The 27823-nt window shown below is 38.8% G+C and overlaps 2 protein-coding genes across 4 annotated transcripts; one reads left to right on the top strand and one right to left on the bottom strand.

The window, feature by feature from the left end:
- Positions 1-139: 139 nt before the first annotated feature.
- LOC121946004 (uncharacterized) lies at positions 140-10218 on the bottom strand. The gene is made up of 5 exons (XM_042490402.2): positions 10040-10218; positions 7032-7397; positions 5328-5588; positions 3398-3457; positions 140-3143 (listed from the first exon to the last, which is right to left on the bottom strand). Exons 1-5 carry the CDS (start codon positions 10185-10187, stop codon positions 3031-3033), a joined length of 948 nt encoding a protein of 315 aa, XP_042346336.1. The 5' UTR covers positions 10188-10218; the 3' UTR covers positions 140-3030.
- On the top strand, positions 7115-27823 carry LOC121946001 (potassium-transporting ATPase alpha chain 1). 3 transcript variants are annotated; one of them, XM_088084567.1, is made up of 27 exons: positions 7115-7253; positions 7958-8063; positions 10173-10261; positions 13208-13348; positions 14911-15015; positions 15193-15252; positions 16384-16587; positions 16782-16895; positions 17648-17782; positions 18768-18885; positions 18993-19261; positions 19486-19564; positions 20304-20423; positions 20565-20674; positions 21153-21287; positions 21512-21704; positions 22458-22633; positions 22715-22851; positions 23074-23224; positions 23519-23687; positions 24363-24517; positions 24796-24919; positions 25929-26074; positions 26198-26331; positions 26900-27001; positions 27327-27418; positions 27526-27823. In XM_088084567.1, exons 4-27 carry the CDS (start codon positions 13337-13339, stop codon positions 27552-27554), a joined length of 3069 nt encoding a protein of 1022 aa, XP_087940693.1. In that variant the 5' UTR covers positions 7115-7253; positions 7958-8063; positions 10173-10261; positions 13208-13336; the 3' UTR covers positions 27555-27823. The 3 variants fall into 3 exon arrangements, with proteins under 3 accessions (XP_087940693.1, XP_087940694.1, XP_042346328.1); XM_088084568.1 differs by having other exon boundaries at positions 10147-10261; XM_042490394.2 differs by lacking the exons at positions 7115-7253; positions 7958-8063; positions 10173-10261 and adding an exon at positions 11636-11654.

Raw genomic sequence — 27823 nt, 5'->3', positions numbered from 1 at the left:
GGCTTTTATTTTATAGGCGAGTTATATGCAAATCATGTCAAGACAGCGCTATCTTACATTAAACATTTATTTATTTATTATTATTAAAAAAAACTAGACACTGAATCCAAAGAAATAAAACCTTATTTCCAGGACATGGTTCGAGATTCAAAGGTTTATTTTTTCACATACAGTAATATCTGAGTTAAAATGCAAGGTTGTGCTAAAAGCCTTGTGTATAAAATAATTAAATATAAAATAACCAAAATAAAATTAAAAAAAAGAAATAGGTCTATAAAGGATTTAAAATACCAATGTAAAGGTAAAAAATCTCTGTAACAGATGTGCATGGCAGAGCAAAGCAGAGAAAAAACATGTCAGAGCTTAACTCTGTTTTGTCTAACATCATCGGGTCTTAAGTAACCAATTGTTTATGTCTCAGATAAAAAACACACATAAATAATTACAGTTTAAATAAAAAAGCTTGACAAAAAACTTCTTTTAAGAATATACTATTAACATCAAGAAATAGATTTGACTTTTTTTTTTTATCTTTTGGGTTGCCAATATATAATGCTAAAGTGAGAAAATGTCATACAAATACACACACACACACACACACACACGCACACACACACACACACACACACACACACACACATCACTGTGCTATTCAGTGCTGTGTACTGCACATATAAATATATGTATGTATGTATGTATGTGTATATATACTATATATTCATGTATGTATATTCCACCAAAACTGTATTTAAAAATGTTTGTCAAAATACAAACACACATAGATAATATATAAACAACTGGAAAGGTTTGAGGTGATGTCTGGTGGATTTTTAAGGGATTTTTCACCTTTAAATTTTTTTTTCATTAATTTATGTATAACCAACGGAAAGTTTCTTATTTACATGCCTGTTAGACATTTCAGCTGACAACTGCAAGTTTTCATACCTACTTTTCTCATCACTGTCGCTCTCTGTCTTAGTCATTTACCCCCCACATATACAGGCACACACACACACACACACACACACACACACACACACACACACACACACACACACACACACACAAACACAACCTATGTAACATGACCACAGGTGCACTGACCCGCTCTCTGACTCAGCTCAGAGGGGAATCAGTATACTGAGTGTGTGTGTGCTGATCTCTTGTTTTGGCCATTTCATTATGCCAGCAGTGAGGATTACTGTGCTGATTGCGTGCCTGTCCTTGTCCTGACAAATGCATCATTCCTGTGTGTGTGTGTGTGTGTGTGTGTGTGTGTGTGAGTGACCTTCCTGTCCCTAATTCCACTAACATCCCATTTGATTCTTTTTTAAACATGTGGATTAACTTCAGTCACAGCAACATTACACTATAGTGAGCATGAATATTTACTCGTGCAGATGGGTGCATTGAAGATAATTTAAGTTTTTTGTTGTCCACAAATATGTTTTCAGTGATTCTTGTACAAAAAGGCAGGTTTGATGCAACGGTAGACGATGATTTTGCATTTGATTGCTTGTTGTTTAGATTTAAAGTTAGGCCAATATTATTCTATATGTCAAATAATCGTAACATTTTTCAGTCATTAAAGAACAAAAAAGGTCTCTCTTAATGGTTTCTCACTTTGTGCAGCTGCCCTCAGTCAGCATTAGGGGGCAATAAAGTATCAGAAAATACCTTTGATCATTTCAATGCAATGACCAGCCCATTTTTATGAAGGAATATATGCTTAAATCTTAGAAAAAAAACCCCAGATGTTTATATTTCTGATGAAGAAGGAACCTGTGTGGGCGGGGGTTTACATTGTTTTTCTGATTTAAAGCGAACCATTTCTTGGAAATCAAAACTACAAAAAACATGACTCATATCAAATTGAGACATTCTGGTGAAGAGCAATAAGAGCAATAAATAAGAGTATATCCATAATGTCCCCCTCATATTCTGTCACCTTTCTATTTAATATACCAGACAAATAGTTTTTTGGGGGCCACAGATGTAGGTTATTCCACTAAATATCAGGAAAAATAAATTGTTTGTCCTCCTTAAATGTGTATATAATACAGAGAGCTACCATGTTTTAAAGATATAAGTCATTCGTTATGTTGTTTGAATGTTGTTTTTAATGCCTTCAATGCAATTTGTCTATTTAACCCTGACATATCATCACTTGTGTGTTAGAATTTTAGGGGATATAGTGGCGTCTAGTTCATTCCTCTCAAAAACAAATAGACTCTGTGTTTTGAATTGGTAAAAACACTAAATCATGTTACAAATCAATGTTTCTTCTATGCTTTTTGGCATTTCGGAGATGGGCAGCCTGCTCAGCACCCGTTTGCTCATCATTTATCTCTGATAACATTAGATCCACACATTCAGGATTTTATTTTATCTTTGTCTTTATATACAAAACAGATTGACCTGGTGATTTAAACCATTAAAATACTGTATATAGCAGTTTCACTTGAAAGAATCAATGATTTTCCGACGCTGCTCTTCGCAGATCTGCTGCTAACTACGGTGGTTGATGTGAAAATACAAATGGTCCTCTCTGGGGCCAGTGTTTGGTTTGTCTGTTTTTGGCCACTGTAGAAACATAGCAGTGCAACATGCCGATCTCCATAAACGAGGATCTTCTCTCTATATAGATACAAACGGCTCATTCTCAGGAAACAAAAGCACTAAAATTCTTATTTTTAAGTGATTATACATTAAAGAAAACATACTTATTGTATTATATACACTGATATGTCCCCCTAAATACTGTAATTCTATTGTTTACTGTAATTTTATTGTTCTTTAAGACATCTATTGGACCTATGTCCGTCCTGAAAGAGGGATCTCTCCTCACTCGCTCTTCCTGAGGTTTCTACCATTTTTTTCCCCCTGTTAAAGGTTTTTTGGGCGGAGTTTTTCTTAGTCACTGTGAGAGTCCAAGGACAGAGGGATGCTGCAAAGCCCTCTGAGTCCAATTGTGATTTGTGATAATGGGTATTTTTTTTAAGTAACATTGAATTGAAAATGTTAACAAACTCAGCATCTGTACACCAGCAGGACAATTATGAGTATCAGCAGAATGGTGAAGGGCACCAGGAGGAGAGCCATATACAGGAGCCACGGCTCTGGAAACACTACCACGCCTGGCTCTGAGGAACACAAAACCACTGGTAAGAAGGTTAATCCTAAAATTTAATCACGTATTGATACAGTGATGGATTTATAATCATTTCTGCAGTGAAAGCAAATTGAAAAGAAAGAAAATGTTCAGCCAAAACCAATCTGTATTACTAGGTCTACAGGTGTTTTATTATAACGTGTGTGAATTAATAATCTACAAAATATGAAACTTTTTGTTTTTCAGCAGAAAGCGAGCACTTGCTGCTGTTTAGGACAGACTCACCAGAGACAGATGTTGGGCAGGTTAGTGAAACATTGTGTTCTGTGTCTTCACCATCGGCCACTACAGGGAGAAAAGATCAAACAAGTCTTCATTTTCGTCACATAATTCTGGATTTCTATTTTTTGTGGAAATTAAGCATTTCAAGATAATTTTTCCAACCATTCTGTTTGTAGCTGCATTTATTATAGCATATAATCTACAGTAAAGATTGAGAGTCATATATAGGCACCCTCGACTGAGCAGTAGCACTTTTGAACGGAGACACAACAGATAGGGTTGAAAACTTAACCAAGGAAACGAGATTTAAATCGTTACATCGTCAGTAGCCAACAATGGTATATCCAACTTAACAACTTGTTTAAGCTTGAACACATTAACATCACATATCCACAATATCAGTAAGCCTATTTCAATTTCTGATTCAAGGGATGTATTTTTTTTAGTCTTGAGGTCACTCAGTTTCATCTGGTAAAAGCAAAAACAGTTGATTGGGACCAGAATTAATTTATATACAGTATCTGTATAAGTGAAAGGTGTATTAGATTTTATTTATTGATTGATTTTTTTTATACAATTTTTATTTTTTTTAAAAACTATTTCATCCTTTATAGCATGACAGTAACTTTTTTTTTTTTTTTTGCATTTTCCTCTTGTTTCTGAGCTGTGATGTGACAGAATAATAATAATGATCTTATCTATCAATAGAGTGACTTTACATAGCCTACTTTTTTTTAACATTAAAACTAGGCAGTCTAAGCAATAGAAACACTCAAATACTATTTTAAATTGGTGCTATATCACCAGATAAAACGGAGAAAAAGGGCTTGGCTTTTGCTTAAGAGGGGGAAAAACTACAACTACCAGAATGCAACGCGCCTCAACGCGCCTGCTGGTCGGTGACGTAATGCTAGCGTGTTTTAAAAGTGGAAACAAAATGGCGCGCGCGTGTAAACAAACGGCCGCAAACGGCGTCGCGCTCCGGTGAAACGGTAAGCTAAAAACGTCTTTCTGTCGACATTTGAGGCCACAAGGTAAAGGACGCAGTGGCGGGTTTTGGTTAATATTTGATCAGCATTGCTCAGTTTTAAGGTTTGATGTCAGTTTTGTCAGTAAACTGCGGTGCCCACTTGTTGTTTACAACTCTCCCACTAACGTTACTCTCAAACATTGCGCCAAAATATGTTTCTGAAAGCATTACATGAAAGCGATGGGCAATATAGTAACAAAATGTTGGTTTATATTTGATCAGCATTGCTTTGTTTTACTGTTTGATCGGACAAAGAAGAGAAGTAATGAGGAAATGTGTTTTTAGGGAGAGAGCTGTTTGGCTAACTCTCAGTAAAGTACCAGAGCAACACCTAACCCTCACACCTGCACATTATTAACAACATGCTTTCTGTTTTTATCAAATTACTGTCAGATGCACTGTAATTTGAGCATATTTTTCAGCTATTCATTTTTTGCGTCTGTGGGCTGTTTTCTGATTGTGAATTTAGTATTCATAACAATATCACTGTGGTGTTTTTGAATACTGGGAATTATTTATTTAGGTAAATGTTTAAGGAGAAATTGAAGTTGTGTGGTATTATCAGCCAAACCTTGTTGAGTGGCTGCTGCTGATGTGGTAGCTAATGGGGATCCAAATAAACAAATGAACAAATAAACCTGTGACTGAATGGAAATAACGATAACAGACCAAAATGTTTATCTCACTGACAAATTCTCTGACTTTAATTGTATTCTTAAAAAAAGTTAATCAAAATCTTGATGCTCCTGTAGTTCAGATTTAAAAGTAGATAGTGAATGAGAAAACAAAATATAAAACTTGGGAAGATGCACTTTCTTTAACTTTATAACAGTCTGTTGTTTAACTTTTATTGTAACAAATCTTAATTTCACTTTATTATATGACAGTAGCCATTTTATTTACCAGGCTGGTGGTATTGGAAGATGCTTTTTGTTATCAGATCTCCGTTCAGGTGCAGCTGACACTCATATTCTCCTTTGCTCCTCAGAGAAATGGTCTCAGAGAGTGTGGCGTAAGCCAGAGCGGTGCCAGCATCTTCTTGAGCAGAGTCAACGGGCTGGAGTTTACATCCATTATGAAAAATGGACAAAACAAATCCGGGATCCAGAGTCACGTTTACTTCACACGAGAGCAGAGAGTCATTGTGGTTAAATGTCATGGTGTCTGAAAAGAGACGCAGGCAGATACACAGGTACGTACACAGTATTTGAGAGCACGGCTGTTTACACCTGGGATTAAAATGCATTTCTGTGATCCGTACACAAGTGGACAGCCGAGACACAATGCCATTAACACCTGTGTCCATCATGCGTCTCCAGCTGACCACTTGTGCTCAAATTTGCCTACGTCACTTGCGCATAAAAATCAAGGGGCCCCGCACACAATTATTGCATCCACACTCACTAGCTGCTGATTATGGTAAAAACATGTTCCTGCACCTATGTTCAAAGTGATTTTTCCCCTCCATGACTTTAAAATACCACGTTTCAAACACGAGTGACCAAAGTGACGTCACAGACTGCAAATCCACACTGTCACCTAGTGGTCAAAATACAAGGAAGGAATTTGACTTGGTGTTTTGGTGCAAAACATTATGTAGGCTGTACATACTAAAATATAGAACAATATGCAGTACATGTAAAATTTAAATGGCTCCTACAATAGTAGTTGTGTTGGTACAGCTGGAGATGTTGCTGTCATCAGAATCCATAAGGTGTGTGAATCACCACAGGACCCACGATACAATATTATCATGATATTTTATTCATGATAAAATATTATTGTGATTTATATGTGTTTTGATATGCTGAGTATTGCGATATATTGGCATTTATTCCTTTTTTCAACTGAAAAACTTTTTTTAAAAAAAAAAAATGTGTTTATCTAAAAAGATGAAATTTCAGTCTGTTCATCTTCCAGCAAATCATTATTGTTGTAGCCGATTGTGTCTAATGAAATGAAAGAGATGCTGATTTATTATCCTATTATGCTAACAGAAGTTTATTTTGTATTTCTAAAATTAATTATGTATGTAGTAAAAAATGGATACTTGGTGCAGCGTATTGATACGGCATTGCCACGCAAAAATATCACAATTTTATGCTGCACTGATTTTTTTTCCCTCCACCCCTACCTTCGATAGGGCAAAGCGATGGCCTTTCACACAACACTTCATCCAACTTGTTATAAAATAGTGAAGTTTAGACAGCGTTAATGTTCTAAAAACAAAACAGCCACCAAGTCCTGCATTACTGATACAGTTCTTGTTGGGAATGCATTAGGACGCATTAGCGTTTACACTATAAAAGATATGTGTTCAGATGCGTCCCAGACCACCTCAGCAAGGCGTTTATGTGATCAGATCACGATGTGTCTCGGTGGTTGTTTACACTTGTTTTTAGTGCTGCCCACTTGTGATTTGATCACCCAATACGCATATCAATACCAGGTGTAACAGGCTCACAGACTTTTGCATTGTTCAGTTCAGTCATGACTACCAAAAAGACCAGTGTTCATGCACATGAGAAACTTGTACATTTTCCTCTCTTTGTGAGGTCAGCAATATATTGAAAATTAAAAATAAAAATATATAAATCTTGTATTTACCATAAACCATCAGTAAAGTTTCATTTCCCAGCTTCCTGAAACGGTTATCCTTCTCTATTGTGATGGAGACTTTACACAGGTACCTCCCGCTGTCCGCCCACTGGACGTTCTTGAAGAGTATGGACTTGTTTAAAGTTTTTGGACTGGTGTCTACAAGGTCGACGCGTCCGACATATTTCGCCGAAGGCGTCCAAAGTCTGGGTTTGTCTTTGCCGTCCTCTGGTATGTACACCCAATACAGAACAGGTGGATTCACCATTTTCACATTGTGTGAAAGACTTATATGACACAGCATTGTAACATCATGACCCAGAGCCGCAGTGAGCACAGGAGGCTGGTGGACTGTGACTGTGTTAGAGTGAGTACCTGAAACACAGTCGTAAAAATAAAACAATGACAGGATGTTGGTTAACCATAATAATTTCCTTCCAAAGGTAGCCATCTAGGTATATTTCACAGAAATGCTTCAGCTCAGCCTGTGTTGTTTTGTGATGATATTCGTGAATATAGCTACAGGCAGCTACTGACTTAGATGCAAGCAACTGCAACACGAACGCCAGAAAAAATGCTGCCATGGCACGTTTCTGAAAATCACAAGTGTGCGACATTTGCATGTTATTATGTTGCAGATAAGTTGAAAATTTAGGTTTCAGCAACACTGTAGTAGGTTGATCATGTTTTGGCCTTCAAAAAAAGCAGTTTTTGTGGCCCTATCCCAGCTGGAAATGCAGCAATATCTCTGTAACAAACAACATATTTGTATGATTCTATCCTGGCAGGAAACGCAGCGTCTCAGTGTAGTCAGTTGCTTTTTGTAGTAAAATCCCGGCAGGAAAAGCAGCCATGTCTCAGTAAAAAAATATCACTTCTTGTGGCATAACCCTGGCAGGAAAGGCAGTGGCTTTGTAAAATTGTCTGTTTTTCAGGGCGCTATTCCTTCAGCAAATGCAGCCATGTCTTTGTTTAAAACAAGCATGTTACTCTCCTGGCAAAGAGCGCAGTGCACGTGGCACTATCCCCGCGAGGAGAAAGGTGGGTTACAAAAAACACTGACATGTGGGAGCTAAAAAGCTGTTGAAAACAGCGATGACTCACCTGATCACTGAAACACATTTTTCTGTCTGTTGGCACTTGAGCATTGCAGGTTAACCACGCCTCACTAAAATCTCTCTCTCTGAGACTCAACTAATAAACATTCAAAGCATAAAGAAGAAGTAAAATTGGACTTTATTTTCCCCAGAACATTTCCTCAGTGGAGTAATTTGGGATTTTTCATGCTAGCAGGAGGATATGTGCTTTCCATCAAATGTTGGCTTCACCTTTTAGTTGTTGAGGTTTTCACTTTACAGAAAATGCCAACAAACAAGAACCAACAACCTGTCAATCAAAAGTTTCAACATAACACGTTTAACTTTTAATGTCAGCTCAGAGTTGCTGCATGATCCTTTTTTAGAAAAAGGTTACCATACCATACCACATCCTTGCAACAGCCTCAAATTTAAGCGGTGGCCCCTCTCTTTCCCTATTGTTTCCTGTGTGACTTTAAATTATATATATATATATATTTCACTGCTAGAAAGGAGGTCTTTTCATAAAACACAGCTGCCAGTGCTGTAGAAAGACCAAGTACTTTTGAATTGGTGCTACGTGTCCAGAGAAAACAAAGGGAAAAAGACGTAGAAAACCTACAACTACCGAAATGCACCATGCTGCACTGGACCATTAAATGCCTCAGCTGGTGGGGAACGTTATGCAAGCTTGGCTGTTTTTCAGCAAATAACAATACAGCGGATGCCCGACAACAGTTTTGATTAACAGTTAAACATAAAGCTAAACTATGTTTCTGAAGACACTTTTTAAAGAGCAGTAGTCAATAGAGTAACATAACTCTGGTTTATATTTGATCTCAGCTACTCAATTTCACTGCTTGTGCTTTTTTCCAGCCTTCATTTGCACAATACAAGAAACAGTATGACGCCCTTTAATAGTTTAAAAAAGTATTATGGCCAAACAGTGTCCTTGTGTGGCGAGGAATAGGCAATAAAGTAACAAAATCTTGTTTTACATTTGATCAGCGCTGCTTAGTTTTACAGTTTTGTCTGAGTTTTAGAAGTACAGTAAATACAATCAATTTGTAGTTTTAGCAGGAGCTCTAGAGCCAGTGAAAATCTGAGTTAAGATATGCACAGGAAGATCTGGCTGCTGATAAGATGGAAAATTTACTGCGCTTCATTTACACATACTACCCACATTGTTAGGAAGGTTTGTTAAAAGTAACTAAACTTTCCCTTTAACCATTAAGTGCCAACATGTAAAGAAGGGATGTTCTAGATGTAAGCATTAGCTCAAATCATTTTTAAATTTAAATAATCAATCTTTTATTGTGCTACTCCCACATGCTTTTTTGACGCTCACCTCTTGAGCCAAAAGATGCTATAAAAAAGTCCAGAAATTGAGAAGAATATAATCTAGCAAAAATTGTTAGTGTTGGCCCATCATTTTTTAAAAATTACTTTGCTATTATTCAGCCTGAACAGTTTTTTAAGAGCTTACAGGAGAAATATCAAATGTAAAACACAACCAGGAGTCCCCTACACCCACTGATGTTCTCAAGAGAGGAAAAAAACTAATTTGCCAAGTAAAAAAACTCTAAAATAAGTTGTTAGAGCTGCATCTGCCCTCTTGATTTAACTTGACGCTTCTTTTTCATATATCGGGGAAAAAATGCACTAGAGTGAACATGCACACAGTGTTGTCAAGACCACAGCAAAGACATCACTAAAGAAAGGTTAACATGCAATTGCTACAACAACAGTCTGTCGTTAAGATTGGATTTGAGAAATACATTGAAATTGTCTGCAATTGAACTTGTGAAGCATTTATGATCCAATACACTGTTTTCAATTGCAAAATGAGTAAATGCCCCTACATTTTTTAACAGCAGGATTGGTTCTCTATCTCAGACACACATTTTTCATCAACGAATCAAGAATCTGTGTAAATTGTACCTGAGATCATAAAGTAGAGAAACATCTGTTGTGTCCATCCCCATGTTATCACCTTGCAACTGTGATGCATCTCAGACAAAATTATCTTCAACATGTCTTTCTTGAAGGTAGATGTTACCATGTTTGTGTGCAGGCAGATGAGGCACATGCAGGCAAGTGTCCCACCACTTCCTTGAACGCTGAGGATAGATACCACCGTACAACTACTGAGGCTTTCAAAAGGTAAACAAATCTAACATGCGCTCTTACACCCCCAGAAATGCCTCTTTTATCCTTGTTTTAATGCTACCAAGATGGCATTTCTTAACTTTGGCAAATAATTTGAGATTTTTTAAATAAAATGCAGTAGAATTGTTTTTTAAAAAATTACAGTATTAGGTTAACATTGAAAGCACAGTGACAGGATGTGGTTCTTTGATTTTTAATACAGAGCTGAAGTTGGTCATGTTTTTTCATATACAGTAGAATAATAGAACAACATAGCTGATAAAACAATCCCCATTCAGCATCCTGTTACTTGCTTGTTGTGAAGCTGACTGTATCACAATAGCACCTCTAAAGAGATGACACTAAAGGGCCACTTAGAAGTGCTCTTTTTATTCTGCTTTTGCAACTTTACACAGAACCAAAACAACGGTGGCATCATACTACCACTGTGTGATTTTAGACAGCATGCTGGAATCTCAGAAACAAACGGTTTTACAGGTGTGACGTTTAACACAATAGTGTCGGCCTCTATCCTGACAAATATCATAAGCATTGGTAGCCCTTTCTCAATGATAAAAATGGCATTAACATGGCAATAACAATCATTTACCGTCCCTATTGTATGGTGGCTGATTTTCGTCCTCTGCTTAGAGCAGGCATGTCAAACTGGTCCACAGGGGGGCCGGTGTGGCTGCAGGTTTTTGTGCCAACCAACCAAGAGCACACAGTTTGACCAATCAACTGTCTGAAGATGGAGATCAGTTGATTAAATGAGTCAAGTCTGGTGTGCTGCTACTTGGTTGGAAACAAAACCTGCAGCCACACCGGCCCCCCTGTGGACCAGTTTGACATGCCTGGCTTAGAGGGTACGACACTCCCAAATCTCAGATTTACCAATTTGCGGTTATTTATAATCGCTGTTCTTCTTTAGCTACAAACACACTGTCAAAACATCGCACCCATAATCCCATGCTGCCCCTGCTGCTGGCTCAAAGGCAATACTGTCCCTCCATTTCACGATCTTACTGTTTATATAGAGCAGTAATACAGCAATATGGAGCAATACTCCTCCCTTGAACAGGCTGTGTAAAAGGGGCTACAGACTAAGTTTGTTCAGTTGGCTTGTAAATGTGTCATTTATTCTCACCATTTATACGACTTCTCATTCACATTGCTTTTAAAGTTGAGCTTTACAGTTCATTCTTGATCTTGAAAACAGCAGTCAGCCAAAACATTCTTCACTCAAGGTCCACTTATTTCTCTTTTCTGGAGCTTCTGACTTTATCGCAAGCAATGTTATAGAGATTGTCTTTTCCAAGATCGAGAATGAACTCATGAGCTCAACTTTTTAGGCAAATGTGAACAAGAACTTCTGATGAAGACTGTGTGATTGAAAGCTCCACAACAAGTGAGTAAGTGGATCTTAAGTGGAGATTTTCCTGTCTGCTTCTTTTTCAAGGTCAAGAATGACTTTTTATGCTCAACTTGAATAACAATTAACTGGCTGACCTTTACTCATGCAGGGTTGACTTTATCTTGTTTGAATGAGGCTGATGCATTACTAACATATAATGGCGTACTCTTTCCATGTTCTCCCACATTAGAAAATGTATGTAGTTCTAGTGGAATAACCTGTTATTAATATCTGTCAAGCATTTGTCAGTTGCGCCTTGAGTGGAAACAGCTGTGGGGGGTGTGCAAGGAAGTTTATCACAGAGACGCTGCAGATGCGTGAAGACCCTCAGAACAGGATACACATATTAACTTTTCTGCACACCCACTTTCGCAGTCAAGCCACACTGGGACTGTGTCACACCTGCCTTTGGTGAAGTTGTGTTAGGCCCAAAGTTACGCATATTTTAGCACAGGAAACCTTGATTAACAGACTATCTTTGAGGCGTCGCTACAGTCTGAGTCAGATCCACTCCTCGCTCCTCCACAGCTCCAACTTCATGTTCAAATATGGTGTAATTAGAGCTGATAAAATCGGGCCGATAACATTGCTTTGATTGCACAGCCACTGTCACTCTAGAGTATACAGTACAGAACAATATTGGCTCTCTTAAACACATCTTATCATACCTGGCTCTTATTTACCCAGCATGAAACATGCTCTGAGCAGAAACAGTTCAGGGACAGGGTGACCTTTTCTCTATTTTACTTACTTTACTTTAGTACAGGAGAATAGACCATAGGATTCAAATAATGTTTCTTTTTTTTTTTTAAATGTTACGTGTTTTGTGGTGTGATACGCCTTGCTTTCTAGTACTAAACTTAGTGTGCTTGTTTCCAGCTGCTGTTTTAGATGCTTGTTCTTTATGGTTAGTATTGTATTGGCTTCTATTTTATTGTATGGCACAATATTTTTAGGCTGTATCACAATGCACAATGTATTTATAGATATTTTGAAATCTCCTCTAACTAACAAAATACTTTTCTCTGGAATAGTAAAAGCCAGTGATTCTCAGGCAGCACTTACTACACAAGGCAATCAGTCCAACCTCCATAATGTCTCGATGGCCGGCAGTAGACTGTAGTTGTGCAGTGCATTATTTGGTGTGAGAGGATGCAGTTCAATGTCGGGTAGACTGGTACAGTAGGAATGACATTGGTCTGTTTTAACCTTCACTGTTCCTCTGCTCTTTACTCGAATCAGTTTATCAGGAAAAGAAACGTGCAGAGCGGCGATAAGAGATACCAGCAAAGCTTATGATATGAGTGTATTTATATATGTGTGTGTTGTGTGTGACCTGCCTAGGGGTGACATTGTTGCTACCTGAGCTACCGTTTTACGCAGGCTGTCGCATTCAAGTGCGTCTTTAAACATTTTGCGTGTATTTGTGCGTCCAAAGGTATTAATGCGCATGTGCATATAAAAAGGGGAGTTGTCGTGTATAAAAGGCTTTTCCAGAAAATTTGTTCTGTTTCTGACCATTGTGTGTATGTGTGTGTGTGTTTTAGAGCGAAACAGGGTGTGTGTTTGGGACTAGACCCTAACTGACAGTCAAAATTTCGGGGGCCAAGAAGAAGGAACGAGTGGTCTGGACCTCCATTGATTTAGGAGAGCAGTCCCCTATCACACCTGCAACCATGAGTAAAAAGGTAGGGGACCCTGCAGATGTGTTAATGGTGGTTCATCTTGTTTATAATTGGTTGGGTTTTTAGACTACTGGACCTTAATTGTTACTTTTGCACTTATGTGTTTATATTTTCTGTCATACAATTTCTAAATTTAGTAAATATGTATAATTTTAATCGTATTACGTATAGATTCTGTAAATAAGTTATAGTAGCTGAAGGTCATTTAATTGTTGGTGAATCACTCACGTTCTCTCTCTCCCTCTTAAGGAGAGATGATATCATTTATATAATATAATTATAACTATCAAAATCCTAGTTTTGAAAGATGCCTAAAGATGTTTTTCTTGAGAATGCATTTTCTCTGACCTGCATCGACATCATGTACTCCAGTCCATGAAGAGTCCTTTTGTTTATTTACTACAAACTAAATGTGTATGGAGATTTGTTTAATGCAAAAGAAGATTGTTCAGAGCGGTCGCTCATTTACATGTTATGCAATCACTTTGATGAGCAAATAACAGATAAAGCAAAGTGCTGTATTTGGCATCCATATTGTTAAGAATGTGAAGCCACTGGATTGATAGGTTTCCTGCATATTTGTATCCTGGTAAAACTTCCTTACAGAAAAAAAAGAAAAAAACAACTTCTGAGAAGCATCAGTCATGTAATCAGAATGTCCAATATCTCAAGGATGCCTTGTCTGAAGTTTTTTCAAATTTGGCACAGAAATCCATTTTAACTCAAAAATGAATCGATGAGATTTTGTTGGGCAAGGGTCACTGTGACTTTGCGTCTGTCTCCTTTTTGTAATGCAATATCCCAGGAAGAAATTTCCTTATATTTGGCACATATGTCCACTTGGTTCAGCCATAAACTGATTAGATTTTGTCAGTCAAAGGTCAAGGTCAATGTGACCTTGCGTCTGTCTCGTTTTCATGAACGCATGAACTTTATCTTAAGAAGTCCTTGAGGGATTTCTCAAAATTTGCCAGAAATGTCCACTTTCACTCATTGATGAACTGATTAGAATTTTATGGTCAAAGATCACTGTCACTACGACTTCAAAAACATGTTTTTGGCCATAACTCAAGAATTCATACACTCACCATGACAAAGTTTCACACAAATTTCAAGACGGATAAAATTATGAAGTGATGACATTTTACATCCAAAAGGTCAAAGGTTATCATCACTGTTATGTCATAATGTTGTGCAAAAACACTTTTGTGGCCTTTACTTAGTGTCATGACTCAGAAACATAAGGGGAGACGTTTAGTCAGATACTGATTTGGTGACATTGGTGAACTGATTGCACATCTCGAGCGTCCACATTTAAAACTGTGCTGATTGTATAGATCGGCATGAAAGATGTGTGTGAAGCATCCATGTTTTAGAATTTATAGCTTCTTTTCAGCAACATCCTTATTTAAAACATTGTTTACTGTCATGGCTACATATAAGTCTGGACAGACATGGATGTAAAATATAACTTGATTTGTTGGCACAGATCTGTAAGGCAGTAGCTCTAGTTTGAATCTTGAATCTTGACTTTAAATATTTTTCTCATTGCTATTTGTGTTTAGGACGAGTACAACATGTTTGAGATGGATGGCGAAATGGACAAGAAGAAGAAGAAAAAGATGAAGAAGAAGGAGAAACTGGAGGGCATGAAGAAAGAAATGGACATAGTAAGTAAAGACAGAGGCCTCAGGGCTGCAAAATAGTTAGAACATGTTGCAATGAGCTTTTTCCACTTGCAATCACCAAGTTGCAACCGACCAGATATGAGTGAGACATCTTGTATTTACTCCCTGTAAAAGTTCAAGTTGTTCTGCATTAATGTTGCTGTGTGTCTCCTCCTGCAGGACGACCATGAGATTACAATTGAAGAACTAGAAATGAGGTACAACACTAGTGTTACCAAGGTAAGACATTTCGTCCTTAATGAATCCCTTTCTTCAGTGTATATTCTTTTCTTGGTGTCATTTCACTTCATTCTCCTTTATGTTATGCACCTACTTCTTCTCTTCGTCCCTTCTTCTCTTTACCCCATATCCAACAGCCTCCATCCACTTTTTTTTTCTCCCCTCTGTGTGGGTCTTTTAGGTTACAAGATACTGACTTCGTTTACATGCACAAAATACACAATTTTTTGCTCTTATTCAGAAAAAGACAGTATTCTTATTAAGCTATTTACACGGCTGATGAAGGTGAATATTGCACAAATATTCACGTGCACATGCAGCTGTGCATACTCCAATAAATGTGCCCTAACATGTGAATGTTAACGTCAAAATAAAGACAGTTGGGACAGCTGAAGCAGCTTGTGCCATTTTACTTCTTTGCATCAAAATAGGATTTTTTTCAGTGTTTTCCACTGGTGGCAAACTTGTATGACCATGCTAACACAGCCTACCTCTTTCACTCCATCAGCCACCTTCTTGAAAAGGTTAGTGTTAGGATATTTGTGTATATCCAAACAGATGGGGGGCTTTTTTTTCCTTTATTCATACAGGACAGTGTAAGCCTGAAAGGCAGAGAGAGAGGGGGGATGACATGCAGCAAAGGGCCGAGACTGGAATCGAACCCGCGGCCGCTGCGGCGGGGACATAGCCTTTACACATAGAGCGCCCGCTCTACCAACTGAGCTACTGGGTTCCACATATTGTATAATGTTTGAAAGTAGGCGTGTTTCTTCTTCCAACCATGTGGGCTTCTCTTGTGGGCATGCATCTCTACCACAGCATTACAAACTGTTTGTGAGGTGGTTTGTGTTCAACGTTTCCATGACAACGCGCAGAGCTGGCACACATTCTAAATACATTGTATGTATACTTAAAAAATACTGTTAAACCTGAATAATATCAGCATATCCCACGTCCCACAATTTGGAAAAAGGCTCTATTTGAAGTATCTAAAGAAAACATTCTGTTTACAGGACGTCAAAGTCAGATTGTAGTGGAATATTAGTGTGCATGTAAACGGTATCAGTGAGCTACATCTTTTCTCCAATCATACTCATTTATTTAATCTGTTATTCTGTTCTCCATCCACAGGGTTTGACCACCACCTTTGCCTGTCAAGTCTTGGAGAGAGACGGTCCTAATGAACTGAAGCCTCCCAAAGGAACTCCAGAGTACGTCAAGTTTGCCAGGCAGCTGGCTGGAGGGCTGCAGTGTCTGATGTGGGTCGCTGCTGTCATCTGCTTCATCGCCTTTGGAATTGAACTTGCGAGAGGGAACGTCACCTGCTTTGACAATGTGAGTTATATTTCCCTTTAGAGTTTTTCTCTCGAGGTGCCCTGTGGGAAATAAGATAGAGAAAAAATGCCTCTGTGGCTTATCTGGATATTTTAGCAGGGCAGATCAGAGTGGAACAAAGAGACAAGGAAAGGGAGGACAGTCTACAAAACATTTGACCTGTTTTTATAGTGACATCTTCTCTCTCACTCCAGCTGTACTTGGCCATCACTCTCATTGCTGTCGTCGTCGTAACTGGTTGCTTCGGTTACTACCAGGAATTCAAGAGTACCAACATCATTGCTAGCTTCAAGAATTTGGTGCCACAGGTAAGTTTCACATAAGTGAAAGGAACAGTGTGCAAAATTTATGGGGATGTAGTGGTTTCTAGCGGTGAGGACTGCAGATTGCAACCTCATGATACTTCTTATTGTTAGATTTCCTTTAGTGTTCATTGTTTAGAAGGTTTTTAGGTAGATATCAGTTAGCTGCAAAGGTCTCTCCCTTTGCAAAACAAATGGAAAAGGTGATTCAAACTGCTGAAAACAAAGAATAAATCAGTGTGATGTTACAAATCAGTGTATCTCTGATGCTGTGTGTCTTGTAGGGGACAGGCCGCTAGTCCAGCACCTGCTAATGGGTGCTCACATTTTTATCTCTGATAATTATTTTTCTTTGACTCTAGAACTAACAGAACCAGTGATGCTAACTGGTAAATCACAGAATAAAGCAGTTTATGTCACAGTGGTTTTTTGATGTTGCATGTGAACTATTTTTTACAGCATTATTTGTATACTATAAAGTACATACACAGCTCATTTTATTTTAACAAAAACATAACGATTCCTATTTCAGGTCATTCTACACTAGAGAAAACACACTATAGTTATATTCCATTTCTGACAATGTATCCCTGTAAATCCTACACACTGAAACTTTAAGAAATGGACACAGAGTGGGAATGTAATATTAACGGCTTGTCTTTCGTATGTCTTTTCGTTTCTCATCTTTTTTTCTTTTCTGTTACCCACTTGTTTCACTCTCTCACGCGTTCATTTCTTTTTTTCTTGCCCAAAAATAGCAAGCCATTGTGATCCGTGATGGCCAGAAAAACCAGATCAATGCCAACCAGCTGGTGGTGGGAGATTTGGTGGAGATCAAAGGAGGAGACAGAGTCCCTGCTGACATTCGCATCATCTCTGGGCAGGGCTGCAAGGTAGGTGGCGCACATATACTGTCGATCCTACACACATATAGACTAATGAAATGTCATAATGCAAGCTGAACAATAGATTTTGAATTTTGCTTATTTAAAGTCCAAATGAAATCAGTGTGTATTCCCTAAATGTCTACATGTAGTCAAAGTTGGCCAACTGGTATCTGAAATACCGTTTCAACTCTTTAAAGAAATATTTCACTGATATCAAAAGGGTCCTCACACAAAATTAGGCTGTCTAAACTGCAGAAAGACGCAAATACTTTTGAGAGAACAGAAAAAGAACGGTTGCATATGCTTTTGAGAAGAGGTAGAAAACCTACAACTACCAGAATGCACTGGGCCACACAGACCAATAAACTCATGCTAAGAAATAGACAACTCAGTAACAGAATTTTGCTTTATATTTGATCATTGCTGCTCAGTTTTAGTTCTGATCTCCATTTTTCAACCTTCGTTTAACTGTGCAGAAAGCAGTGTGACGCCTGCTTCCTGTTCACAAACTTTTGCTATTATAGCTAAATAGGACATTCAAATATGTTTCTGAAAACATTTGGGAGAGGAATAGGCAGTGCATTAACATTATCTTGACTTATATTCTGTCAGCATTGCCTAGTTTTTTCTAGTTTTTTTTTTGTTTCGATTTCGGTCCGAATTTGAGAGAGAGACAGACGGGCGGGTATGTCTCTTGATCTGCTACTTCACTCTTTGTGTCTGTGATGACAGCATGGATGGCAGGCAGTATGAAAATGCATACAGCCTGTAGTTTGAACAAAAGCCCAAGAGCCTGGTGACGTATTGTTTTGATACAAAGCCTGTTGAAAATCGTGTTGAAAACATGGCATTTAACAGCATATAACCAATAACTAGAACTCTTATTTGAGGAGATGATTGAGATGTAGCCCAATCCATTATCAGACATTGTCCTTTTATCATGTGGATATTTAATGTACTTTTTGTGTATATAATATACTTTGTTTTCCAGGTGGACAACTCGTCTTTGACGGGTGAGTCTGAACCGCAAACCAGGAGTCCAGAATGCACTCATGAGAATCCGCTGGAGACCAGAAACATTGCTTTCTTCTCCACAACCTGTCTGGAAGGTACAGTGCAGTAAACTGAACATGCATACCCATAGCCTGGACAAGATATAATCTTAGTATTTGTTTGTTGGTGAACATAAGAGGAACCTCTTTTCTCTCCTCTCCAGGCGTAGCTACTGGTATGATCATCAACACAGGCGATCGTACCATCATTGGCCGGATTGCCAGCTTGGCGAGCGGCGTCGGCAACGAGAAGACACCCATTGCCATTGAAATCGAACATTTTGTTGACATCATCGCCGGTCTGGCAATCTTTTTCGGGTTCACCTTCTTTGTCGTCGCCATGTTCATCGGATATTACTTCCTGGAAGCCATGATCTTCTTCATGGCTATTGTGGTGGCTTATGTGCCAGAGGGGCTACTTGCTACAGTTACTGTGAGTCAATGCAACATAAGTTTATTTCAACACCATTGTTGTGTTGTGTCTAGTTTCCATTATCTTTTAATATCAGATATGGACTGTATGAATGCTCATTTTGAATAGCACCAATGCAGAATCACATCCTGTGTGAACGGTGTACTTAAAGAATGAGGATGATTATGTATTTTTTATACTGTAGGCTCAGTCAGTCTGTAACAGTCAGTGTCTTCTGTTAACAGGTTTGTCTGTCTCTGACTGCTAAACGACTTGCCAGGAAGAACTGCGTGGTGAAGAACCTGGAGGCTGTGGAGACACTAGGTTAGTTTGAATACCAGTTACATACTATTCAGTGACATAATGATATAAAAATTTGACTTGAGAAGTTTGGTCTTTATTAAGCTATTTCAGCATGTATGCCACTATTATAGTATATATTGTGTCAGATATTGTGCAGCAGAAAGTGAGGCACATTGAAAGTGAAAACTATCCATTCGTTCTGCTGGGTCTAAAGGTTTGCTTTCACTCACAAACAGCAGCTCCTCTCATCCATTGATGTTATCTGATCAGCTGTTAACAGATCAACAGATCAGTTATCCACCTTGCGAGTGACAAACTGCTGCTAAGGAAAAAAGAAGTCATGGAGCTACGGACCCATAGAAGCCTAAAGTTTTAGAGCGAGGATTCACAATAATAGAAAAGGCAAACACAGCAATTTAAAAGATGCCATCATTTCAATATTTTTTATTGCAAATAATGTCAGTGCGGTATTAGAAATTATTGCACATTGCATATTTCCCTATATCATGCAGCCGTAGCAGGCAGAGCTAATGCAACAGACTCACTCTTCAACTTATTTGTGTCTGAAGTGGCGCGCCTTTTTTTTTTTAGTCTTCGCCAGTGTTGCGAGTTAGCAGTCACAGAAACAGAAGCTTAAAAAACTGGATCTCGAGGAATGAGATCCAAAATCACACCTGCAATGAGTGCTTATCGCCATAAACGCTGCTAAAGAACACAACAGAGATCTTGGAGATTGTAACTTTAAACTGTGTTTGTTTAGGCTCCACTTCGGTGATCTGTTCTGATAAGACGGGCACTCTGACCCAGAACAGGATGACTGTAGCTCACCTTTGGTTCGACAACCACATCCACGCTGCTGATACCACTGAAGATCAGTCAGGTAACAGATCAATCAGTACTGTTGTTGTTAGCAATGTTATAATGTAGATGAAATAATTTTAACTATTACATGTATTTAAAAGGTGGATGAATGCTTTAGTTAAGTAATTGTTAAGTAATACCATTATTGTATTGTTTCCAGGCCAGAGTTTTGACCAGTCTTCAGAAACATGGCGTTCACTGGCGAGAGTGGCCTCCCTCTGTAACAGAGCTACATTCAGACCTGATCAGGAGGGTGTGCCGATTCCTAAGGTACAAGTTGTTACAAGACACCTATAGTAAACATCTGTGTGTGAACATATATATATAAGTTTTACCTACATTGTTTTGTTTTTTTTAACCCACTGAGACCTACCAAAGACATATTTTTTCTTTTTTTTAAGGGGAATAACTAGTCAACAGTTTTTGCCTTGTAGAAGCAGTTTACATAATTTGAAAGCTGTGAACCTGAAAATTATTTGAGATGCAGTTCAGCACTGTGTGTCAAGTTTGTCTCGTCACTCTGATTGGCTATTCAGCTCAGTTCACAAGAAGTGGAAGTGTAATAATTTTATACATTTTATATGGATGTCGGCTTGGTGTTTCACAGCCTTAAGATAGCCAACAGTCCTGTGGGTCTGCTGTGATTAAAGAAGCCAGTCTCCACTTTTTGTCATTATTCTGAGGATATATTTGTTTATTTGTTTGTTCATTTAATTATGTCTCTTTGTATCTCTGACATTTCACACAGAGGCTTGTAGTGGGAGATGCGTCAGAGACCGCTCTGCTGAAGTTCACCGAGCTCACTGTCGGGAACGTTATGGACTACCGTAATCGCTTCAAGAAAGCAGCTGAAGTGCCCTTCAACTCCACCAACAAGTTCCAGGTGGGAGCAGATTGTATGATCCTTGATCAGTTACTGCATTTTTAACCAGAAGAATAATGGGCAAAATATTAGTGTTTTTTTGTTTTGTTTTTTGAAGTAATATATCATCTGGAGTTTCCTACTTTGATAATGTGATGCTCTGTTTTAATTCTGCGATTCACTGAAGATCTAAGCGCTCTGGTTAATTTTATTCAGTTTCTATCAACCCTTTCCTCTCTCTCCAGCTGTCTATCCATGAACTGGAGGATCCTCTGGACCTGCGCTACCTGCTGGTGATGAAGGGAGCACCAGAACGTATCTTACAGCGCTGCTCCACCATTTTGATAAAAGGCCAGGAGCTGCCTCTGGATGAGCAGTGGAGTGAAGCCTTTCAGACAGCTTATATGGACCTGGGAGGACTGGGAGAGAGAGTACTGGGTAAGAGCGTACGTCTTCTTCACATCATACACAATCAGTTATATTTCTACATTTCAGTTTTCAAAGTAATACTTAAACCTTTCAAATAAACATTTGTATATCAAATTACTCACCCAGTGTTATGTTTAATGTGTGAAGAAATTTTTTCTTGCATGCTTCTAAAGAATCCAAAAACAGATAAATAAATTCTTCATGAATGAAAGTAAAGGGCTCCATCTTTAACAAGAGTGAAAATATCAAAAACATCCATTCACAGACTCGCACACAGCTCGTGCAATATAATCCAAGTCTCATTTATCCCAGTAGTTCCCAAAAAGACAGCCCTTTCTGACAGGGAGCTAAACTTCAAAACGAGACTCCATAACAACAAAACAGTTATTTTAACTCGCTGAACACAGGAGCGGCTCATCTACTGCTACCTTTATCAATTAGTGTTATTGTGGGACTTTGGTAAAACCAAACTACATGAGGCTTGGATTATACTGCATGAGTTTTGTCAGAGTTTGCAAACGGATGTTTTGATAGAGATTAGCTGCTGTTTAAACATGGATCCTTTAATTCACAGAGATCAGATTTTTAATTCTTGTTCACCATGGAGGCTTATTAAAAAACATTTTCTCCACAAATTCAACATATAATGGAGTGAGTATTTGATATAAAAATGCTCTGATAATAAATTAATTAGTACACAGACACGTTTTGTGATAAACAACATATATATTTTGTTTCATTTATTGTATCTGCCTCTCCCAGGTTTCTGTCATCTCTATCTGAATGAGAAGGAGTTTCCTCGGGGCTATCGATTCGACACTGATGACATGAACTTCCCCACGTCAGGATTGTGTTTCGCTGGTCTCATCTCAATGATTGACCCGCCAAGAGCCACTGTGCCCGACGCAGTCATGAAATGTCGTACCGCTGGTATCAGGGTGTGTTCACATCGCCCCACATACACGTAAACGAGTTTTCACTTCGAAACTTCACTGTGTCATAACTTTTTGAAACTTCAGGTTGTCATGGTGACTGGGGACCATCCAATTACAGCCAGGGCCATAGCAGCTAACGTAGGCATTATCTCAGAGGGCAGTGAAACCGTGGAAGACATTGCAACGAGGAAGCGCATACCTGTGGAGCAAGTCAACAAGAGGTATTCACACGACTGTCGTCCACACTCGATATGTCACAGAGACGTGCATTACTCAAAGAAGAGGCTGTCTGTCCATCGCACTATGTGTATTTCTTAGTGTTTGACGACAGTGCAGAGCTACAAAATCCTTCTCCGCCGTCTTATTCACCAGAGATTCACTGAACTACCAAGTCTTCCTCTAGTTATTGTAACTCTGTCCAACGCTGTGTTGTCCGTATGCAGGGACGCTCGTGCCTGCGTGATCAGCGGTGGTCAGCTTAAAGAGATGAGCAGTGACGAGCTGGATGAGGCGCTGAGAAATCATCCTGAGATGGTGTTTGCGAGAACATCTCCTCAACAGAAACTGATTATTGTGGAGAGCTGTCAACGTCTGGTAAACACACACACACACACACACACACACACACACACACACTTTGCTACCGGTGACCTCTTAATTCTGTGATGAGTGAAATTCATTTCATAATTTAAAAACAACATGTATCCAAATAAGTTTTCCTATACATTTAATTTAAAAGAAATCAAAGATAACTGTGAAGCTGACTAAGCTCAGAGGATCGTTTATGAGGACACAGCAGGAAAGATGTTGTTTTGCATGTATTCATATCCAGTGTCTGATCAGACTACATCTCCAGGCTTGTGTCTGAATGTTTCCATCTTTCTCCAGGGCTCTATCGTTGCTGTGACAGGTGATGGTGTGAACGACTCTCCGGCTCTCAAGAAGGCTGATATCGGTGTCGCCATGGGGATCGCCGGGTCAGATGCTGCCAAGAACGCCGCAGACATGATCCTGTTGGACGACAACTTTGCTTCTATCGTCACCGGAGTGGAGCAGGGTGAGAATTAGAGAAAAAGGATTACTGAAAATGAGCTAGCTGCTAGCTTGGTTAGCACAGTGCATTTACAGCTATGGTGAAGGGTAACCCCTTTTATACCGCCTGTGCAAGGCAATGGGGGGTTAATGGGGATTGACTCGCTTATGGAGCCTCAAGAGGTCATTGGAGAACATGCAGTTTACGGCACTTCAGCATTGGCTTAATTTTTCAGCCCTGGAGGTTGTGGCTTAATCATAACTCAAGGTCCACAGTCAGGGAGACGGCTCACATATCAACACTTGACTAAAACGTGGATCTGTTTACGGGATGGTGGTCATACATGAGATGACACTATAAAACCCCCCGTCTCTTTTCAAGGATGTCTCCCAATCCTGTCTCTGATATTGTAAATATTATCACTGAATCTGAAGTAAAACATAAGTATTTATCAGAGTAAACAAAAAAACAAGCAGTACAAGAAACTACAAAAGAGCACTTTATTTTGAAAGGATTATACCTTATTAACTTTGTGGTCACTGTATGCAGTAAAAGGACAAACTACTGAACAATGAACAGTTTGTATGTTTACATGCATACATGAGCTGTTTTATTGAGTTGAGGCCTCTGTGTGTGTGTGTGTGTGTGTGCGTGTGTGTGTGTGTGTGTGTGTGTGTGTGTGTGTGTGTGTGTGTGTAGGCCGTCTTATCTTTGACAACCTGAAGAAGTCTATCGCCTACACACTGACCAAGAACATCCCTGAGCTGACTCCATATCTGATCTACATCACCGTCAGCGTGCCTCTTCCTCTGGGCTGCATCACGATTCTCTTCATCGAACTGGCCACTGACATTGTGAGTAATTGTTATTTGTACCATTTAAGCTAGAAAACAAGTGACTTATTTCCGGTTAATAATTGGCTATTTATTTTCATGAAATATAACGGCGTCTTATATTTGCTGTTTTGCCATAAGACCCCTGGCTTTTATTTTGAAAGACCACATATCACCTTTATCCCTTACAGCAACTGATCTGGTGACATTAGTGTTGAATCAGCTCCATCATAACCTTCCTCACCACCGTATTTGCTGTATAATGACAAATCATTTGTTTCTTCCTGTCTGTCCCGTAGTTTCCCTCCGTCTCTCTGGCTTATGAGAAAGCAGAGAGTGACATCATGCACCTGAAGCCCAGGAACCCTCGACGTGATCGCCTTGTAAACGAAGCCCTGGCTGTGTACTCGTACTTCCAGATCGGTGTGTGTGTGTGTGTGTGTGTGTGTGTGTGTGTGTGTGTGTGTGTGTGTGTGTGTGTGTGTGTGTGTGTGTGTCTGTGTGTTGGTTCCAAAAAAACACAAATTGAACAAACTTAAAACTTTCCTGAATGTTTCTGGGTTAATGAATCCATGCATAACCTGCTAATAGACAGCTAATTCACTTTTACACCCTTGCACAATTAAATAAATGACTTTGAATTAAAGAAGTGTATGAAAAAAAAATGCCCGTCAAATCGGCAAGACAAAATTTTTTTATTATGTAGCTTTGAAGTGTCATGGGAAAGTTTGGAAATTTTCAGGGTTCCCACGGCTCCTTAAAATCTTAAAAGGCATTGAATTCATTAATCGAAAAAATAAGGCCTTAATTGGTCTTAAGTTGACTTAAATTAATCTTTCAAAAGTCTTTTTTTTAAATTTTTTTAAAAAATAAATTCCATGTCTTAAACTCGCCATGATGGGAACCAAAGCAGTGGGTCCTCACATGCAGATTGAAAAACACAAAGAAAAATGTCCAGAAATGCCAGATTTTGCTGTGCTTCACTCTAAAAAGAGTTATTTTTCCAACATTTGACGTAGATAATTTAACTTTTTTACTGGACAAAAATGGCATATGTTTTTACAAAAAACATTTGGGCAAAATACATTTTCCGTGTTCAGTTTTTGTTAACAGAAAATTGGCCTTAAACTTAATTCCGAGTGGCATTATAAAAGTTTAAAAACTCTTTAATCTAACTTTCCTTAAGCTGTAGGAACCCTGAATTTTGTCCATGAAAAAGTAGGGGAACCCCGTAACAAAGACCAAAAACAAATTACCAGTATATTAATAATACAAAAATAAATTGAAAAATAAATTACAATGTCATAAATAAGATGGTACGGTGTAAACTCAGAATCCCTCCACAGGAGGCTGAGCCACGACCCCATACACCCTCAGAATGATGTTTCACAGCCGTTTATGTCGTTTTTAATTTCTTCTTTCTCTTTTTTAGGAGCCATCCAGTCTTTTGCAGGTTTTACAGATTATTTCACAGCTATGGCGCAGGAGGGCTGGTTTCCACTCTTGTGTGTGGGCCTGCGCTCTCAGTGGGAGGACGTTCATCTTCAGGACTTGCAGGACAGCTATGGACAAGAATGGGTTAGTTTGTATACACTTTCTGTCTCATGTTAATCATACAGGAAGTCCATGGGTGGAGTGAATGTTTTGTTTTTTATCAGCATAGTAACCAAATAACTCCTCCTTCATGTCCTCTGTAAACAGACCTTCAGTCAGAGGCTGTACCAGGAGTATACCTGCTACACGGTGTTTTTCGTGAGCATAGAGATCTGTCAGATCTCAGATGTGCTGATCAGGAAAACTCGCCGTCTCTCCGTGTTCCAGCAAGGCTTCTTCAGGTCACCGAAAACCCATCCTCAACACATCGTTAGGCACAATGTTTCTTAAAGGGGCAGTTCATCCCGAAATCAAAATTACACGTCTTTCCTCTCACCTCTAGTGCTATTTATCAGTCTAGATTGTTTTGGTGTGAGTTGCCGAATGTCGGTAGAGACGTCTGCCTTTTCTCCAATATAATGAAACCAGCTGACACTCAGTTTGTGGTGCTAGAAACGCCAATAAAGTACATTTGAAAAATTCGACAGCAGTGTCTCTTTACAGCAGCTATGACCTGGTTAATCAAGTGAATCCACCAAACACCTTGAGAGCAGTTTCATGTAGGAACTATTTTCTCTCACTGAACTAAACTCACCGTACGAATCACTGCACAGAAAGAAGTGTGCATCTGCTGTTAGCTCGCCTAGCACCACTGAGGTAGTTAGCATTGCAGCTCAATTGAGAGGGACGCCATTATTATTTACATCTCGCGCTGTCACGGTTATAAAACTCTGCATTTATATGGGAATAATTAAACCTAAACTAATCTGCATGTTGTGACTCTGTTTTGTTACTTTGGTGTGTTTTCAGGAATCGTGTCCTGGTTACTGCCATTATCTTCCAGCTCTGCCTGGGTAACCTGCTCTGTTACTGCCCTGGAATGCCCAACATCTTCAATTTCATGCCTATCAGGTAAAGACCGACTGTGGTTACCATCTGAACACAAGACTCAGACTGGTTTAGAAGGAACAAGACAAAAGTCAGAAGCCGGGATATGGCTGGACTGTGAATATCTCACTAGATGGCTTTAAACTTGAAACAGGAAGTGGTGGCGTTTACTCAGTCATGGACTTAGCTACGCTGCTTTGGTCTGTGAGTTCTGAGAAAACACATTTTAATTAAAACAATAAAAACATCATGAATATTCCACTATAATCAATGCTTTTTTAATATTTGATATTAAAAATAAAAAACGGTAGTCTGTTGTCTAATTTTACATTTTGTGTTTTCTCTCCAGAGTCCAGTGGTGGTTTGTTCCTCTTCCTTATGGTATTTTAATCTTCGTCTATGACGAGATCAGGAAGCTGGGAGTCCGCAGATATCCAGGAAGTAAGCCATGATTCTTTATCCTTCTCTCTAACCATTTAACATCCTCTCATCATTAACACCTCTGTAACTATTCAGGTTTTATTAATCTACGGCTTGTAATCTTTTAGGTTGGTGGGATCAGGAATTATACTACTGAGACCAGAGAGCCTCTTTCAATCATTCATCCATCTGCATGAAAATATCACTCATAAACAGAATGCTGCAACTTACCATACATCTCTATAACTTTGTGATCTATGTATTTATAGCTGAAACTATCTTTTAATATCACCATCAAGAGTCTGTCAAAATAAGGAAAAAAGCAATACCACAATAGATAATTCCCACAAATTCGTCATGTTCCAGCTCTTTGACTTTTGCTGCGTTGTATATGTACAAATAAAGATAAAGACTCGAATCGATAAA

Source organism: Plectropomus leopardus, chromosome 11, assembly GCF_026936395.1.
Source record: "Plectropomus leopardus strain MGB_pleo_1.0 chromosome 11, ASM2693639v1, whole genome shotgun sequence".
Taxonomy (NCBI): domain Eukaryota; kingdom Metazoa; phylum Chordata; class Actinopteri; order Perciformes; family Serranidae; genus Plectropomus; species Plectropomus leopardus.
This window is presented reverse-complemented; position numbering and strand designations above follow the sequence as displayed.

What these genes read in the sequence shown, in the direction of transcription:
- LOC121946004 (XM_042490402.2), bottom strand. Translation starts at nt 10,187, where the DNA reads ATGTGCCTCATCTGCCTGCACACAAACATGGTAACATCTACCTTCAAG. An exon ending in CTTCCAATACCACCAGCCTG is followed by an intron (nt 3,458 to 5,327) that starts GTAAATAAAATG and finishes TTCTCCCTGTAG; the next exon opens with TGGCCGATGGTGAAGACACA. An exon ending in CTGCCCAACATCTGTCTCTG is followed by an intron (nt 3,144 to 3,397) that starts GTGAGTCTGTCC and finishes TGTGTTCCTCAG; the next exon opens with AGCCAGGCGTGGTAGTGTTT.
- LOC121946001 (XM_088084567.1), top strand. An exon ending in ACTCCACCAACAAGTTCCAG is followed by an intron (nt 21,288 to 21,511) that starts GTGGGAGCAGAT and finishes CTCTCTCTCCAG; the next exon opens with CTGTCTATCCATGAACTGGA. An exon ending in GTCGTACCGCTGGTATCAGG is followed by an intron (nt 22,634 to 22,714) that starts GTGTGTTCACAT and finishes TTGAAACTTCAG; the next exon opens with GTTGTCATGGTGACTGGGGA.